General features: G+C 37.4%; 1 protein-coding gene across 1 annotated transcript in view; it reads right to left on the reverse strand.

Annotated features, from left to right (window-relative positions):
• Positions 1–18122, reverse strand: part of LOC145779151 (receptor-type tyrosine-protein phosphatase kappa-like) — a 41606-nt gene extending 23484 nt beyond the window's left edge. Inside the window, exons 1-12 of the mRNA XM_082590727.1 lie at positions 17965–18122; positions 13222–13400; positions 12474–12707; positions 11861–11942; positions 9221–9407; positions 7746–7846; positions 6644–6790; positions 4671–4888; positions 3897–4013; positions 3579–3702; positions 2844–2956; positions 2005–2206 (exon numbers count right to left, since the gene is read on the reverse strand). Coding sequence (XP_082446853.1) covers positions 2005–2206; positions 2844–2956; positions 3579–3702; positions 3897–4013; positions 4671–4888; positions 6644–6790; positions 7746–7846; positions 9221–9407; positions 11861–11942; positions 12474–12707; positions 13222–13400; positions 17965–18046 — 1786 coding nt within the window. The 5' untranslated portion in view covers positions 18047–18122. The remainder of the gene's footprint in view (positions 1–2004; positions 2207–2843; positions 2957–3578; positions 3703–3896; positions 4014–4670; positions 4889–6643; positions 6791–7745; positions 7847–9220; positions 9408–11860; positions 11943–12473; positions 12708–13221; positions 13401–17964) is intronic.
• Between the last annotated feature and the right edge of the window lie 743 nt (positions 18123–18865).

An 18865-nucleotide genomic window follows, 5' to 3' on the forward strand; every position in this document is an offset into this window, starting at 1 on the left:
TTTCTCAGCGAAACTTAATGTTGTAGCTAGTCAGGAAGTGCAATTTTTGTATCAGCTACTTGAAAGGAAGTATATTCATCAGAAAAAATGACCGAAATAAATAAAAAATGACCGAATTTTTTCAAGTAATTTCGGACAAATGACCGAAAAGTCTCAGCGAAAAAAAAAACCAGGCGTGTAGTGATGTGTCGATGATTCTGTGACAAGATCGACGAGGACCCACACTATCCGGACGATGTTTGGTTCTCTGATGAGGCTCACTTTCGATTGTCTGGATATGTGAACTCAAAAAACAACATCTTCTGGGGAACAACACTTCCAGAGGACTGTCTGCAAAGGCCACTTCATTCCATCAATTGAAGACCAGAGGGCCGTTTTGGTTTGAAGACGAGAACCAACATTCAGTCACAATCAATACGGAGCGTTATCTAGGGGTTCTTAGGAAGTTTTGAACAGCCTTGAGTAGACGTAGAGGTGTTGTGAGGGATGAACAATGGTTACAACAAGATGGAGCAACTCCCCATACTTCAAATGACTCATTGCAATGGCTGCGGGAACGCTTTGGTGATCGTCTCATCAGTAGGAGGTGTGATCCTGAATGGGCCTCACACTCGCCGGACCTCACCCCTCCCCCAGATTTTTATCTGTGGGGTTATCTCAAAGACAATGTCTACAAGGACAATCCCCAGACTATCCCTGAACTGAAGACAGCCATCAGTGCCAAAATTAGGACAATTTCTAGAGAGGAATGTGCCAGAGTAATTGACAATTTTGCACGTCGCATCCAGGTGTGCTTGCAACGCAAAGGTGGACATTTAGAGCACATCCTTGAACGGCACTAAAACGAAGGTGGTTTGTCAGAAATCATTGAAACTGGGTAGACATGTCAGGCAAAGCATGAACTTTATGTGTACCAAATATGGATGAAATACAAAAAAGAGTGTGCATTTTATTGATGTTTTCATGGGTGGCATTTTTTTTGGGTCACCCTGTACAAAACTGAAAATTATATCAAACCACACATAAAACCCATAATAGTTATAAAGCGATCCTGATCTCTTAACCTCTGCTCTGCCTTTTCGATGTTCGGAGAACTATAAGTTATAAATTACACCAGGATACATTAACCATAGAATGTAACCAAATGAATGAATAATTGAACATACCCAGAAAGTAAAAACAACCAGGTTTGGAAAGTAGTATAATTTTAAAAGCAAAATGGTTGGAACGCTTGGTTAATCTTATCGCAAAATAAAGAGTCTAAAATGTAGATACTAAACTCATGTTCAGCAAACAAACGTTTCGACAACTGTACTGTCTGCATCTTCAGTGCTATAAAAAAAAACTATAGCACTGAAAATGGAGACAGTACAACTTTCGAAACGTTTGCTGAGCATAAGTTTTGCAACTACACGTACATTTTGGGCTTTTATTTTTTGATCAGTACAATTTACTCATGAAGCTTTCGCCGTGGTAAAGGCAGGGCTTCATCAGCATTCTTATTCTAACTAAAATCAAGCGAAAATCCAATCATTTCTATTTGAATACGGACACTGAAGAAGCCGCCTTTACGATTGCGAAAGCTTTAATGCGTAAATAATAGCAGTTTTCAACCTGGCTGCTTTTATTTACTGGATAAAAACCATGCGGGGAACTTTTTGATTACTCTGTGACATGTGATCGTAAATGCTATGTACGCCACCCAATCTTATTCATCAAACACGCTTCAGCTCTGAGTGGTTCGTCAAAACAACCACGTCAGTGACGTACCACATAGTATCTTTGCCCCTGGTAGGTCTGGATTCAATCGCGGGCCTAGCCTACTTTGAAACGGCACCGATTATGTTCGTTCTCGCATAGCGCAGTGAGGATAAGTCGGTAATAATGAGGTTATATCGTAAAATATGATGCAAGTTGAAAAAAAAATATTGGCTAAAAAAAACTTAGCAAGTATAAGACGAGAATAAATAAACTACTACATTTTTATTATTAACAACAGCACACCTGCAATTTTTGTCCTAGCTACGAGATTTGTCTCTGCACCCAGGCCAGCTTTTGTCTTGGCTCTGATGGACATTTGATAGTTGGTTCCTGGGTGAAGAGACGACAGCACCAGCTTCCTCTCGTTGGGAGCAAGTTCGAGGTAGCCTTGATCATTTTGAAAAACGAAATTAGGGTCAAAGGAACTCTCCCCGAGATAAGATACCTGAAAAAACATATTAGAGGTTGAAACTGCACGAGCCATTCACACTGAAAACAGTCTCTGTGTGTAGTAAACGGTCTCGTACTCTGTGCAACCTCGTCATTTTTCACATCGCTTCAACGGGACTATAAATAATCGGAATGGCCCGTTTCGGTGAGTCCGATCCCTTAACGGGGGATTTTTTCAATTTTTTTTTTTAAATTATCGGGTACCGTAGCCTAATTATCATTGCCGTTTTAGGGTTAGGGGTTTGGGGTTAGGGTTAGGGGTTAGAGATTAGGAACTCACCGAATCGGACTCACCGAATAGTAGCAGACCCATAAATAATAAATACACACAAGAGGTAGCTGACATGTGGTGTGTTTCGAGCATCATTGGAAAGCACAAGACGGAGATGATAGTACTGACAAGGCAAAGTATAGTCAATTAGTCAATAGTCATGCACGCTGTTTTGAATTTATTCACGTTTATCACTCCAAATCCTTCATAAAAGCAAATGTTATTTCGTAGCATTATACCTTGCTTATATTTTGGTACACACTACGAATCTACGATACACTATAAAAACTTCACCAAACCTAAAGGAGTAAATTTTAAACCTCAAATTTTAACTATAAAATGAAACAACAATATTAGTTACCTCGTATCCTCGAAGCACCCCATTCTTTACTAATGGTTCATCCCACTTCAGGCCAACTGCGGTTTCGTTGATTGCCGTGGTGACGAATGATCCAGTAGGAACAGGATCAGGCACTGCGTGTGTTCAAATTAAATCGCAAAACTTCATCAGAACAATAACCCTCAACGGTGGTGACAGTGAAAAGTACTGGAAGCACTTGGAGTCTACTTTTGATAAACTTAACTGATAGGCGAAGCACGTGTCTATCGTTCTCAATTCTTGCTACAATCAGTGGTGAGAAACAGTACAATACATGATTTTTTGAAAATTAGTACTAAGTGCAATCGGAAATCTTGAAGTATGACACACATAACCGTTTAGACAACACCACAAAGATAGGACAATATATCGTCAAAAGGTGAAGTCAACGATTGCTTCAACGCAATTAGCTTGTGGCTATGTTATCAAGACGACCAACATTTTGCGGTCTAACACGCGGTCGCTTTTAAGGTTCAACTAGATAATACAAACATTTAATACATGAGTTTGGTATCTATATTCTGAGATCTTTATTTTGTGATTATATTCAACCGGATACTTTTTTGCATTGCAATCAAGCCTTTAAACATTTATCACGTCACTCAGACATAACCTCAAAGACAAGACGACGGAATAACTTCACAGCTTGCGAAGTTAGCTACCGCATATCTACATGCAGTAATAGTAACGCATAGTAAGACTATATAGATCGCCTACCTCCTTCCGCAGTTTCAGCAATAAACTCTTCTGTTTCTTTGGACCCCGCAGAGTTGGTGGTTTCAACTTTGAACCAATATTTAGTGAAAGCGTCAAGACCACGAATGACCGCCATGTTGTTGTCCTGAACATCAACAAGATGTTTATGTTGCGTGGTTCAAATCAGGAAACTTTTATGGCAGCAACAATAGCAAGACACCCGCAACAAATAAGTCATTTGACATTGATTCAACGTCAATGTTTAAAAGAACTTATTTGTTGGCTGGGAAGGTTGTAAAACATTACATGTACGTGAAAAGTTGGTTTTTGTCACCATACCTTGACTCTTTTACTTTGATAAGCAATGGGAAGGTTTTCGACTTCCTTTTCAACGTAACTTCTATACTTGACAACAAATGCGTAATTATGACATTGGGTGATGCTGAAATCCGGTCTCTGAAAAATGACATAAAACTGAAAGGCGTTTGTGATTGAATTCCTAAAGTAATTTCACTTAAAGAGTCAAGTGACACTCTCTTGATGATCACATCTGAAAAAGCGAAAAGAATAACTTCGAACTGATGAATTCAATGATGTTCCTTTGACAACCATGTATCGATGAGTAAATCCTTTAAGTATATTGGAATGAATAATTCAAGTCACTGACACCATGATAGCCAGAATTAGATGGAATCTACCTTGCTCTGTGAAAGCACGAGAGACTGACAGAATGGATGATTGACATTGTCAAGCAACGATAAAGTCTGATCGTGCAGATAATCATGTTTTATTCAGCTGATTTTTAATGTATAGTTTTAAATCGGAATAGTATTTCCTTGAATTTTAGCCTGACAAGTTACGTCAACATTTAAAATTGAATGGCTTTATGGGATCTAGTTCCATTGTTGAGCGCTTTCTGGTAAACTTTTGGGAAAAGTTCACGCTTTAAATTTGCGTTGTTCGGTCGTACAATAACGTTATAATGATATCAACTTTCAAATCTGAGCTCCGTCCCAGACAGCAAAATCCGTCGTTATTACATTGATTCTATGTCTGAAGACGTTGAATCAATGTAAAAATGACGGACTTTTGTGTCTGGGGACATGTACTTACGTCCCATTTCACCGTCATAGACTCAGGATCGTCTGAAACAAAGTTTATGTTACGGACTGGACTTTTCGGAAGACCACACTTTGTTTTCTTCCTCAGCGTCGGACCGGGAGGACCCGCACCTCCTCGTCCTGGCCGGACCAGGGTCACAGACAACTCGTACTCCGTGTCCGGCTGGAGATTCCACAAGTTGTATCTTGAGCCAGTGATATGGTGGACGTCTGAAATACCAATGATCTGCAATGAAGACTGACGTGTGGAGTGCACGGGGCTAAGATTTTGATGTTTTATTTTCAGTTAACATGAGAAATAATAACACCACTGCTGGCTGCGACCTCAACTTATAAAATGCATATGTTTCTGTGATCTGAACGCTGTTGGACTTTGCTTTACCCTACACAAATGCGGAGAAACCGAACAAGATAAGATTTATTTCCTTACATTAGCTTTACGTTGCATATATGTGAATAATAAGCACAATAATTCACATACTCCAAGGAGTATCGAGTTCTAGTTGGTTATGACAATTGATAAAATAACTCAAGAATCATGTCCAACACTGAAGTTATCAATGCACAACAGACCACAAAATTTGATAAGGAAAAACAACTGAAGCAATTTTCAACGAGGGCGAGATACCATTGCCCGGCAACAAACTTCGGAAAAAAGATTGAAATTACACTCAAACATGCGGCATCAAATCGAGGCAGATATCATCAATTCGTCGTCAGTTGACGTTTTATTGAGGTAAAATTAATAAAATTTCTTCAGTGTGAAACAGAAGAGTTTGTTGAGCTCAAACAGCATGAAACCGTTGAGAAAATTTACTCCAAATTAAATTGTTAATAAATTTGCAGTTGAAACATCAACCAAACTACGAAGGGGCTGACAGAAGAAACATAATGTAAGCTACGCCATTTTACTTTCCAAGTTATACCGTTCTTCACAAATTAATCTCTATTGATAAAGCTTTGGTCAAGAGTTTGCCGTTTTGAACCATAGACATTAGACAAGCAACACAAAGTAACCTTAGCGGGTTTAACATAATGTATTACACACAAAACAAAACATATAACATAATAACTCAAACGTTTTCGACTTTGCAGCTTTAATTCCTGATGAGGACACACGTACGTGTCGAAAACGTTTGAGTTATTATGTTATATATTTTGTTTTGTGTCTAATACGTTATGTTTAACCCGCTAAGGTTACTTTGTGTTGCTTGTCTAATCTCTATTGGAAGTAGTCAAAAACTCTCAAATCATAAATCGCTCCACAACAAAATGAATTATTACGAAGTCAAATTCGTTGTGTGTTTGCTTGGCTGCTGCACTAGCCAAGCAACAGTTTCGGCAGTAAAATTTTTTAACTGCAAATTGCATTCTCTATAACTGGCGAAAAGCATTTGCACGCCTGCACGGGTTGGTTTTACATTGTGGTTTCAGACCAAGCCAACAAATCAGCCAGCTGCAAAAATCATGCTTTTGCATGGATTCAAAGTCTGCAGATGTGATAGGGAATGAATTTTGCAAGATTCGCAGTTTTTTTGCATTAATTTGACGTCTGCAGACGTTCAATCGGTGTAAAAAAAGGATTAAGTTTGTTGACTCAGCGTATTTTGACTTTCTCTGCTTCATCCATCATCTGCTTGGAGATGAAATATGAATGCAAAACTGCTTTGTTTTGCAGTGGTACAGTATTACAGTGGTACTGTACCCAGTTAACGAAGCTGCCATTTGTACATCAGATCAACTTCTGGCAACGATAAGCGATGTAAAAAAATGGAAAAAAGAGCGAATTTTACATCGTGTGCATGCCAACAGATTTCGCTGAAACGTGTGAAAACCATGATAAATAGGGTAGACAAAAAAAACAAAAAACAATTCATTAGTAAAAGTCGATTAATGCAAGAAAATGTAGGATATTTGCTGCTAATTTTAGTTGACAATATAGACACATTGGCATATAGTAATTACCTGTCCAACTGCCATCCACTGGCCTATAGAAGAGAATGGTTTGCACGACTGGTCCATCTCCGTTGAATGCTTCGGACCGTAGCTGGATGACGAAGTGGGTTGCCCCCGGGGTCACTACTTTGGGACCACGTTTTGGTCTGGGGGGAACTACAAAAACATTGGCCAGTTAAACTTTTTGAACTGTGTCTGAAGCAATCACAACTTTCAGGCATAATAGATATGATCATATGAGAAAGCGTATGACAAGATGAAATTAAAACAGTTGTCAAAATATCACACAAAAAAGAGGTTGTGGTATCTTAACTGCATACTACGCAAGCCAAATGTTCAGTAAGAATAGGAAAAAGAAAGGAAAATTGAAGATACAACTTGAGTCGATTGAACAAAATGTGTTATACAAAATTTTCTGAGACATTTTTGGGTTTCTCATGATTTAATCTTAACGATTCTATTTGAATCAAATAATTGACGATGCACATGGTTCTATTTAGTTGATGCAAATATTTCCTATCATTTCCATAAAACCGTGCACTACCGTAACTATCTAACTTGAAATATTTCAAGCATTCAATAGTACATTGACTACACACTTAATTTCAATAATAAATAGAGCAAGGAAGAGTAAAAATTCGTGAAACTGGTGGAGATGCTTTGCAACAAAATTGATTCTGTATCTGTTTATGATAGAAATGCGCCCTGGCCTTCCTCGCTAACCGATTTTACAAGACCAGGAAGTCCTTTCAACAACCAAACAATAGTTTCTAACAGTCTTCCATTCATGGTGAATGTAATTGAAGTCAACAGTAAACAATTGTAACTTGATTAGCTGTAAAAACTTAATTCACAACCCAGACAACAAAGTCCGTCATCTTTACACTGATTCAACGTCTCCAGACGGTGAATCAATCTAAAAACGACGGATTTCGCTGTCTGAAAAATCAGATTGTTTTATAAGTTGAAATCATACCAACAAGCGCTGCAATGTAGAAAATACACACTGGTGTGTTGAAATCAATTGTTTGAAAGACAAGTAAAAAATCGCGTTATTTGATCTGGCCACACAACACAGGAGGAACAAAGAAAGGCGCACTAATCACCGTACCTCTCACAAAGAAATGAGCATAATTAGACACCCCGATACGGGTTGAATTCCCTGACAAACACCGATACGTTCCTCTCTGGGTCACAGCAACATTCGTAAATCTGTCAAATAATAATCGTCATTGAAAGTTATGAAAATGATTAAAAAAAGTTAATAAATGTAAACAACAAGAGATCACATCTCGGCGAAGGTATATGGTTTCGATAGCCGTTTGTTCTTTTCATAACAACAGAGAAGAGTACTGAGACAAGATAATTCCAAATTTCCAATACAGTGTAATGTAAGTTATCCAAATTATCAAATATCACATTGATCATTATATAATCACAATTTATAAGTTTTTGGACAGTTGCAGAATATCAAACATTGTTTTTACACTGATATAATTTTACTTAAAAAACCGGTAGTGTCGCCATTTCAAAATCGCAAAGTACCGCAATACATTTTAATTCGTCAAACACTTTTGTGTTTTCGTGCCAATCTTTCAAAGTCGACCAAATTGAGTTTTAGGATTATTTTTATATGTCAAAAAACGAAACGTTTAAAAGAAGTTCATGATATAACCTGGGATATTAGTACTAGCTGCTCGTCACCTAAGTCGTAGCTATCCGCTGCATTGGAAATAATAAAACATTTTATTTAAATTACGAAACCATCCAAAGAGAAGTCGTCAGTTTGAACTGTATATTGTACACATTCTTCTTTACAAAAGTCAATGCAATAAAATGTTGTGTAAGTGAAGTCGCCGTTTCGATCACTTGTGAGATGAAAAGCTGAGAGAGAGGATGCTTCATCAACAATATTATTACTTGAAACAAAGTCGGTTGTCACATTTCAAAACGACAGAGATTTTATCGATGAAGCTTCCTCTGCAAAACCGATATTTTATCAGTCACAAAACTTTTTCATTTGACCTGTTTGAACAATATGCCAGCCAACAAAATCAGTCATTCTCACATTGATTCAACGTCTCGTCGAACAATTTACTTGCGTTATGACTGCCTGAAAAGTGTTTATTTCAGGCATCGAGAAAAAATAAAGAGAAATAAGTAAAATATTCCCATCCTGACAAATCCCAAGTTTGACGTTGACTTAACGTCTACAGTACAACCCAGAGAGCAAAATCCGTCAATATAAGATTGATTCAACGTCTGCAGACATTGAATCAATGTAAAAATGACGGATTTTCCTGTTTGGGAAATAACTGAGCAACCTAAAAATACAGAGTTTATCGTATTGGGTTGCTAACACTGACGAATTTTTCCGAGCAACTTTCAAAAAACTAGCAACAAATTAGAGAATATAAAATGTATATATGGCATCGTTTACTTACGGTTTACCTTTTAACCACTCAGATAAATTGTGTTGCATATATTTTCGTGTCAAAATATCATTACTTTCTATAGGGGTAGTTTAAAGCATGATGTGCGTCGTAACTCGTAATTTGTGACCGTATTTGAAAGACAAAGACTTACAGAAAGACGGCACTCATATGGTCAGCATGTATTTTCGTTGTTGAGGGCAATAAAATCTCTCCGGTCGACTTCTGTAGCGTGATAATAGTCGCTAGACCGCTGTGACCCCATAGTAAACATTGAAGAGACTCGTTCCTGCCAGCGTTGACTTCTTTATCGCCCAGTCTTAAAAAGTGCGGTGTTGATGCTGGAAAATATGTTTGTCAATTTCAAAAGTACAAGCTCGAGATCGTTGGTAACTTCGTTTGCAAGGACGCGTCACACATTCTTTGCTAATTTGTGAAAAGGCTTGGGCACTGAATTCTAAGCAATTAACAACTTGGTGTGACCACAACTATGTTTGCATTAGCTTTCCAGCTAGCAAAATCCATATTTTGCATTGATTCGACGTACAATGTTCGAATCAACGTAATACGGACAATTTTTCGTAGCTGGGTTGTGAAGGAAAACAGCTGACTGCAATGAGAGCAGAGGAAGTGGCTGTACTGAAGAGTTTACCGTTGCAAATACTTTAAAAATTACGCTGAAATTTTGATAGACAAGCAACATAACTGTCGTTTGTACATTTCTTCTACGTTGGCGATGTACCAAAAACATCAAACGGATAATCTTTTCAACAACAGTGTACAGGAAAAAGTCTTTGAACCGCCAACGTTTTCACTTCGCACTGCCATTCAATTTCTACAACTTCAAGCAATTGCACCGCACTTGGTTGGGCAAACTAGGAAACTGTCAAATTTGTTTAGGCATAGGCTACTTGCAATTTTGCATCGACAAACAAGATATGCGATACCGGTACATATGCTGTAAGTAGGGGTGTTCAATTTCGATTTTCGATTCGATTTCGATTAAGGTGATATTCGAAATTCGTTTTTCGTATCGGACATATTCGAAATTATAGCCGCCCTTTCGGCTGAACGCGGTTGAAAGTAACGCGAGTGGCGCGAACTCTGTCTTGTCGCATTTTGCAAGCGAAAAAAGACTTCGACGCATGCGCATCGTCGATCACGTGACTATCACACGCTCTCGCGGGTCCAACGGCCAGTCCTGCACCAGGGATGCCAGGTTGGCATTTTTAATGCCAAATTTCTCTTAAGAATGAAGATAGCTAGGTTGTGCAATAGCAGAAAGTGTAGGCTGAGCTTTGTCGCAGTTTTATCCATTTTTACCGAATCCATAGGCGCCTAAGCCGTGGGGGCAGGGCCGTAGCCAGACCGCAGAGCAAGGGGTAGCCAAACCGCAGAGCAAGGGGGGCAACTTTTTTTAGGGGGGGGCCGAAAAAATTTAAATTGGCAAAATCATTATCATTGTAGCTGTTGCCCGAGAATGTTGAGATTTTTCCAAGGGGGGGCAAAATTTTTTTCAGGGGGGGAGGCCCCCCTTGACCCCTGGCTGGCTACTTCGGCCTGCGCATATTTCTGTGTTGGGGCAAATTTTTATGCTGTATTGATACATAAAACAATAAATGAACTAGCGATCGGCAGCAGGAAAACACTTTTTGAAGGCAAACCGCAACAGCTTCGCGATAAATATAATCACTAGAACGAGTTGCGATGCTACAATCCAACACCAGACAACAAAATCTGTCATTTTTACATTGATTTAATGTCTGCAGACGTTGAATCAATGTAAAAATGACTGATTTTGCTTCCTGGGACATAGCAAAAATCTACCATTTTGTGTCGATTCAATGTCATCAGATGTTGAATGCACCCAAAAACAACATAATTTGCTTACGTAGACGGAGCGTGCGTTTAGCTTTATGCGCTTGCAAACATACTCGATGTTGCTTTCGAGTCAAAACCTCTGCACTCTGCAGTGAAATGTCGCGGCAGTGAATCGCTCTCTGTGAAAATGAACTTGAAGTGTTTGGGATCCCAGCGACCTCGGCTCCAGCGGAGCGATCGCTTTCAAAAGCTGGCCTGACCGTCACAAAGCTGAGATCCCGACTGACGGGTGATCATGTCGATCAGCTTGTGTTCATCAACACCAACTTGGGCCTGGAGCTGTAGACGTTATTTTGTGTTCTTTTTTTTGCAAATTTTCATGGCTTTTTTTAGCGTTTTCTAGCGAATTTTCATGTCGTTTCTTTCAATAAAATCACATTTTGCAGTTTGGTGAATAGTTGTGATATTCGAAATCGAAATTCGGAAATCGAAAATAAATTGAATTTCGAATATTGAAATAATCGAAATTGAACACCCCTAGCTGTAAGTATGCAGTTTAAAATCCAAAAAAAAAATTTAAGTGGTTACCGGTTATATTTACTGTATTCAGACATTTCAATACTCATAAAAAGTTGGAATATGCGGCAAGTCGGCAGCAACTTTTGGCTTTTACTGATGTCTAAAAAGACATTAATTTTCAAATTTTTCTTATATCATTTTGTGCAGTAACTTACTCATTGCAGTAACTTACAAAATCTGTTATTTTGCTTGAGAAATTAGGTTTAAATTAAGAAGACTTTGCCAGATTTGATTCGTTGAACCTTCAGTGCATCCCAGGCAAAAAAATTAGCTGTTTTTACATTGATTCAACGTCTGCAGATGAATTTTCTGTCTGAGGCGTAACCAGTGACAAAGCCAAATTGTTGAAATATCGTAAAAAGGTTAATTTACAGTTTTGAAGACGTCAACTTACGGCAAGCCGAAGAACTCACGGTGACGTCATCGATAGCTATCATTCCTGGACTGGGGTCAACGACGATGGCTTCAAACACGATCTGAGGAAACACAGAAAATACCAGTCCAATTTGACTTGAATGGCATACTTTTTTCTCTGCTCTTGCGTAATTTTATTCCAGTAAAAACTCATATTGTAGCGAGTCAGTTCTTACAAGGACTAGGAAGATGGTGCAAAATATCTAACTTGGACTACAAAAACACCATACACCTAATTGTTAGAGTAGTTAAGCGCAATAATGAAAGTTCATTCACACATTACAGAAAACGAGACTGTGACTTTGGTAAAAGAACCCTTTGCAGCTAGCACACTGAAGAGGCGATCCCAACCAGAAAACCAGATCTTTCTTACATTGATTCAACGTCTGCACATGTTATCTCCCGAAGCAAAGTTTTGAAACACTTTAAGAAAGCTGAATAAAACATTTTTCAGACCGTAATCAAAATTTGCATGATTAAAAAGCCGACAAAAAACGACAAATTAAGTCAGAGGTAATTAGAGTTTCATGTTCAATCCTTTATCTTACGTACTTATGTTGTTGGTAATGAATAATAAATAAGCCACTTGGCACCTGGTATGCTCTTGGGTTGAGAGCCAACTGTATCTTTGACCATGTGTTTCTGTGGAATCCATCGCTTTGCCAAACCGGCTGCATTATCGCATCGTTTTCTTTATCAAGTAAGTAAACATTTAGTCGACTGGCCTCTCCTGATGCTTGGGAGGCGGTTGTTGTTGTTGTTGTGTTTGAAAGTGCAGGTGACAACTCATCGTAAATGAACGCTTGGAACGTAAAGCAATGCGTATCCTAAACAAACAGACTTGTCACGGTGCATTGGATGCTTGACGTGATATGAAGTCGAAGTTATACGTCAGCGTGCGGCGTCCTACCAGTTGTGCTAGTTATTATTTACGCAGGATAAGGCTATTTTATTCAGGTTGTATGCACATGGCTGGTTGCCTTAAAGTTAAACTACAAAAATACGAAATGACTAATGAGGTAGCAAAGGGAAGCCCCATTAAACTTTTTCAAGTTAATCACTGGACAAAACTTTGATGTACGTTATGAAAAAATGCACATGGTGATATATGTTTCATTGCAAATTAAATCTCACATCCGGCAACAATTAATTACATTATGGGTAAAATACATGTTATGGTTGTCAAATCTTGCTATAATTGACTGCCAAGAAACTCATTGTATTTGATAATAATGGTTGAAGTCACTTTGCGCTCGGGACATAGTAATCTAACTTTCAACCAGCCGACTGGCTATTTAGTGGTCTACGCTGTTATTGCCAACTTCTATTTAATAAAGTCACCTGCAATTTTATCTCGGGTGTTGTCAGTCTCGCGTTGGAACCAAATAGATGGTTGAAAGTATCAATCTTCATGTAATGATTCCCGTTGGTATCGTTTGAACGAGACCAGTCGAAGTCATCGCGCACTTGTTCTTGCTGGTAGCCGCACAGCCAGTCAGTCCCCTCAAACGTGCAAGAACCTGGTTGGAAGAATTTCTGATCGTCAATACGCCGAGAATTTAAACGCAGAACAAAAGAGGCTAAAGTGAAACAACAAGATTCGCATGGTTCAATTACGTTGTAGCCGTCTGGAGAGGTGACAGCATTTGTAGGAAGCTGGGGTGTCGGTTCGACACCTATCGAAGGCAGGCGGCCGTGTCTTAGCTAGATACCTAAAGAAATGGCCTTTAACCAAATGGAATAAGTGTATACAACAAAACTATATTATTCTATGAAGAAAAGTCTACAAACTTCTTCTGAGCAAAAAAATAACCTGTCATTGAAAATATGATGGTGAAAAACTTCACAGTACAACAGTCAATGCAAAATAAAAATTGAAAACACAAGATTTCTTTCTCTCAGTCTATTTTGTGGTTCAATATAGGAAACCAAACAATAAAATCATGTAGTATCAGAATAATGCTAGTGGATATACCAAAATGGAGAAGATACGTGCATATTATTATATTGCACGTATGCAAAGTCTGCGCAATTAGACGAAATGCGTTCAAAAATCAAGTACAAGCGGTAAAAATCAATGAAGACAACCAGTTGAAGAATTCTACTTGAAACGTTAATTCAATATCGACAAACGTTGCCGATACATTTCTCCACATTAGACACTGGCAAGTCAAGAGATGCCTGAATAAACAAAGCTTACACTTAAGAGAACAGATTGTCTGCGAACAAACTCGCATAGAACATCAAGAAATTCCATTTACGATTATTAAGTGTCGAAATGGATCGATATGAGGTGGTGGAATGTTAGAATTTACTTTCATAGCGAGCAAAGATAGCTGTCTTACATTGATTTTATAATCTGCTGCCAGTAAATGCAGTTGAGTGGTTAACTTTGTTTATTGCAGCACATTAAGTAACACTGTCAATTTCTCCGTCTGTCCACATTGAATAAATGAAAAAAAGCAGATTTTATCAGCTGGGCTATGACCTTATGCTCAGTGTAATATGGAAAGTGCGTCCATTACTTTTGTACCGCTGTTACGGAACTCCAGCGCAAAAACAAACATATTTCTGATGGTATTAAAAAGGACCCTCAGCAATGGGAATTAATGAAAATATGAAAACGTACGCCTGATTTTAGTTTGAGTAGCAACATCTGGCTTTACATGTTATATACAGTACATTAACTAGATTGGCTTCTTAAGAGAAAAACTATGATACAACCACAGCAATACTTGAAATGAAAACAAAAGTGCCATTACCATACATTATTTTCGCTTGCTTGAGTGCTTTTCTTTAAAGACATATATTATATGTACAAGAGGTTATACAAACGTTAATTCAACACTCCTTCACGTTACATGATGCATGATGGTAAAATTATGAGTTTCATTTGCTGAGATAGCCATAGGGCATTCAACAGTAATAAGTTTATAAGACTTTTGCAACGCCCTATCCTAATAGAAGTGTCATTATTGAAGCAATACAACAGACATTGTAATAAAAACGAACCCTTTTACGACCATAGACAATGCAATGCTTTCAGAGGTCACTAATTTCAAAACTAGCATAACATCCCAAAAAACAATCAGCATAAGTAAGAAACTCTTGATTTGAAAAATTGATGGGCTACAAGATTGAAAAGGTTTTTGAAAAGGCCACTTTACACAAATTTTTAAAAGTTGTTTGTTTATAATTTTTTACTAAAAAACAAGTTTTTAAAAGGCACTGTTTTACTATAATATAGATATCACCAAAGCAATTCATATCTTCTGTTGCACTCCTTCATAAATTTCCGCTTATAAACAAGAGTAAATATTGAGAATAGTTTGTTTATTGCAATTACTGCTTGCTGAAAACAGCAAAAATCAAAATGAAACAAAATTTAAACCTGGACATTGTCACTGAGATGAAAATATTATAAATAACAAACTTTCAAATTTCTTGAAGTTACACAGAATTATTATATATATACATGATTATGCTGAGCTTTCCACAATCTAATATTGTTTGTAATATGCTGTTTTACCATACAGACCAATGTGGTCTTTCACATTTTTTATGTCAACTAGATGTTGAAACAACACAAACTTCAAATTTGAACCATCTTCCATAAAAGTATCAATAAGGAAGTTATGTTCAGTTCTCTGCATCCTGTATTTACTGACAATACATGAACAGTTCTCAAATTAATGATTGGCCCTGCTTAAATATTCTACAATGTGTACACTAAAACATATTATTTACCATACTTGTAAAACCATTTTTTTTGGTGCTGATATCTGGCCAAACCATCACAACTATCTCAAAAGGTATAGAGCCTTGAAACCTTGAACTGGCAAAAATGGCCCACCAAAGAAAGTAAAATATGCAAATGTGTATCATAAAAGGTAATTTAAAAATGGTAGTAATACTTCTATGATACAGTTAGCAAAAGGACACAATTATGACAATACAAACAATATTTTTCTATTTACTAAATTCAGTTGTTGGTGAAAACCATCCTGGAACAAGTAAGTTACAGACATTATGAAATCATTTTTATGTAAAACAGAACACAAATCAATGATAAAAACTAAACTTTTTTAATTGTAAGATAAAACTTTTATTGAAGAGTATGATTGAAAAATTTTGAAAGCTTTTTTTAGTTTGACTTTTCAATGGATTTAAACCTAAAATCAAACAATCAGTGGGAAGCAAGAATATATCTACAAGCCAATGGCATTTTTCCTTTGCGTTGGAAGACATGCTTTCATAACCTTTAAATGAGTTCATCAAATGAAAGCAAAGCCTTTAAGAAAATCTAACGTCAAATTTATAGATTCCAACACAAAGGGGTTGGATTAAATCTTTGCAATGAAAATACTGCGGTATGTGAGTGACTTTTTAATTCAAGTTCATTAATCCGTATTCTGTCATGGGATGTTCTATTTAAAGAGGCAATTAAAAATAAATTTCTTGCTTTATTTAAGAGAATTTTTGAAGAATGTATTGAAATTTAGGATAAAATACCTTGCTCAGTCAGGTTTAAACAGAATGGCTAGTGTGACAAGAGCTTCAATCAATAAAACAGCTGAAGAATATCAGGCCTCTAAGCTCCCGGGCCACGGCGGCCATATCCGCCAAGAAATCGTTAAATGGCCTACGAAACAGCCACGTCGGTAGGCCATATTTAGTCACGGTTTGCACATGCCAACATTTTTCCACTCAGTTAGTATATATTTGAATTTTTTCTCCACTTGCGTTTGTTCGTGAAACATTTTTTCTCTTCACGTACATTCGCAATCTTTTCATAAACAAGGCAAAGTCTTTCACAGGGCGACGAAAAATATTGCTGATAAAGGTTTCGCAAAAAGGCTAAGCGTTGACCTATAAAAACTTGATGGTTAGCTCTACACCTACTTGGGAAGCAGCGCAATTAAATACCACTGCAAATATGTTCCAAAGCCTTATTTGCATTGATACCGTACCTAAATAAATGCAAAAGCACAATTTATTAATTAACGGATTTTTAACGGATGGTTTATTTTGGCTGCCGAGCGCAAGAATCTGGCTGCCAGGTAGGAGCTCTGGTAAGCCATGCTTGGCATCCAGAAAAATGAAGGAGTTTACAGGCCTGGAATATGAACAAATTTTTCACAAAAATTACCATACATTAATATGAGAGAAATCAAGAAGCACCAAAATAAAAAATAATAGTTACAGACTCCAATTCTAAAAGACTAATGTACCTACATCACACGCATAGAAGAAATCTTCACCATATTGCTGCTGAAATAACAAACTGATCAACCCCTACTACTGATCAAAAGTGTTCACTATGAACTCAATAAACCTGGTCATAGGTCATTATGGGAGTTAGTCTTTGAGTCAGCTGCTCCCCTTATTTTGGCATGCCATTAAGTGTCTTTGCAGAGACACACATACGTGCTGTGGACTGGTGTCGGACTCACGTCCTTCTAACATTGTGCAGACGTTCTCACCATTCTGCCAATAATAATGTATTCAAACATTATGTAATAACTAACAATGGTCAACAAAAAAAGATTTTTTTTCTGCAGTTTGGACTTTGACAACTGATTTCAGGTAATTTTGGGGTGCTGAATTCGAATCGGAACTCAGATTTTTACTATAAAACATTGACGGGGGAGGGGGTCAGCTATACTTTTAGCTTCCCTTTTAGCTTGTTGTTACTGCATGGTTAATAATGTTGCTTAGAAAATAAATTGGTATCAAAATTGTAGTTTGTGGGTGTATTTCAGCTACTTATGCACCACGTCCACATGGCCTGGATTTCTGGATATAGCACAATGTGTATGTGTGATAAACACAACGTCAAATTTACCACTTTTGACAAAAGTAACAATTTGTTGTTATCATATCTCACAAACCTGACGTGACAGGCAAAATCTGAGGTCAGATTCGGATTCAGCACTCCAATATTATACTCTAAATCAGTTTTCAAAATTCATAGAGCAAAAATCGTGTAGACCAGTGTTGCATAGACATTACAATGGTATAATGTGTAAGCACAATTATCACATATTACAAACCCAAATTTCAATCTACCGGTAAGTAACTTACCTTGCACTTGAGAAGCACAATGACCAAATGAAGAAAAATATAAAACAATAATGGCAAAAATCCACAGCTCAGATATGTTCATGTTTTCTATGACAAATATCCCACAAGATCAAGAGAGTGGCATAGAGAGATGTGGTGAAACAGTTCTTTTGCAATGTGTCTTTCATTAAACAAAATTGAAATGTTCAGCCTGGTGCATGATTATTGTATAATAATTTAATAACTTACAGCTACGTGAAATACGGTAGTCTAAAATACACAATATTTTGATCAAACAATGTTTTTATTTGCAAAACAAATATTTTTCTCAACCAAACATTTTGGAGCTGGTATACAAGTCTCCTCCCTGGTCAAAAATACCACGACGTCATACATTGGTATCGACCAAAAATATAGGAAGAAACTATTTCATCTTTGCATTACTGTTCATAGATTTCACCCTATATATATATTAGTATATATGTTGCTTACCGTATTTTACGGACCATAAGGCGCACTTTAAATTCTTTTTTTTCCTCATAAATTGATCGTGCGCCTTATGGTCCGATGTGCCTTATGTATGGATCAAGTGCGGTAGTGCTTTATTGCCTACACTCAAAACCAGTACCGATATGCTATTATATATGGTCCGGTGAGCCTTATGGTCCGGTGCGCCTTATAGTCCGGTGCGCCTTATGTATGAACAAAAAACTAATCAAAGCAATTTATTGACAGTGCGCCTTATGGTCCGTAAAATACGGTAATTCCAACCATTGACCTATACAAGCTATAGCATTTATGACCAAGGCGGAGACTTGTACACCAGCTCCAGTATTTGTATGGTGAATTGACCAACACTGAGTTAGTTCCTTTCTTAACTTCCTAAGCCAACTGACTTGTATTGATTTGATTGACCTTCTAG

Source organism: Aplidium turbinatum, chromosome 10, assembly GCF_918807975.1.
Source record: "Aplidium turbinatum chromosome 10, kaAplTurb1.1, whole genome shotgun sequence".
Taxonomy (NCBI): Eukaryota; Metazoa; Chordata; class Ascidiacea; order Aplousobranchia; family Polyclinidae; genus Aplidium; species Aplidium turbinatum.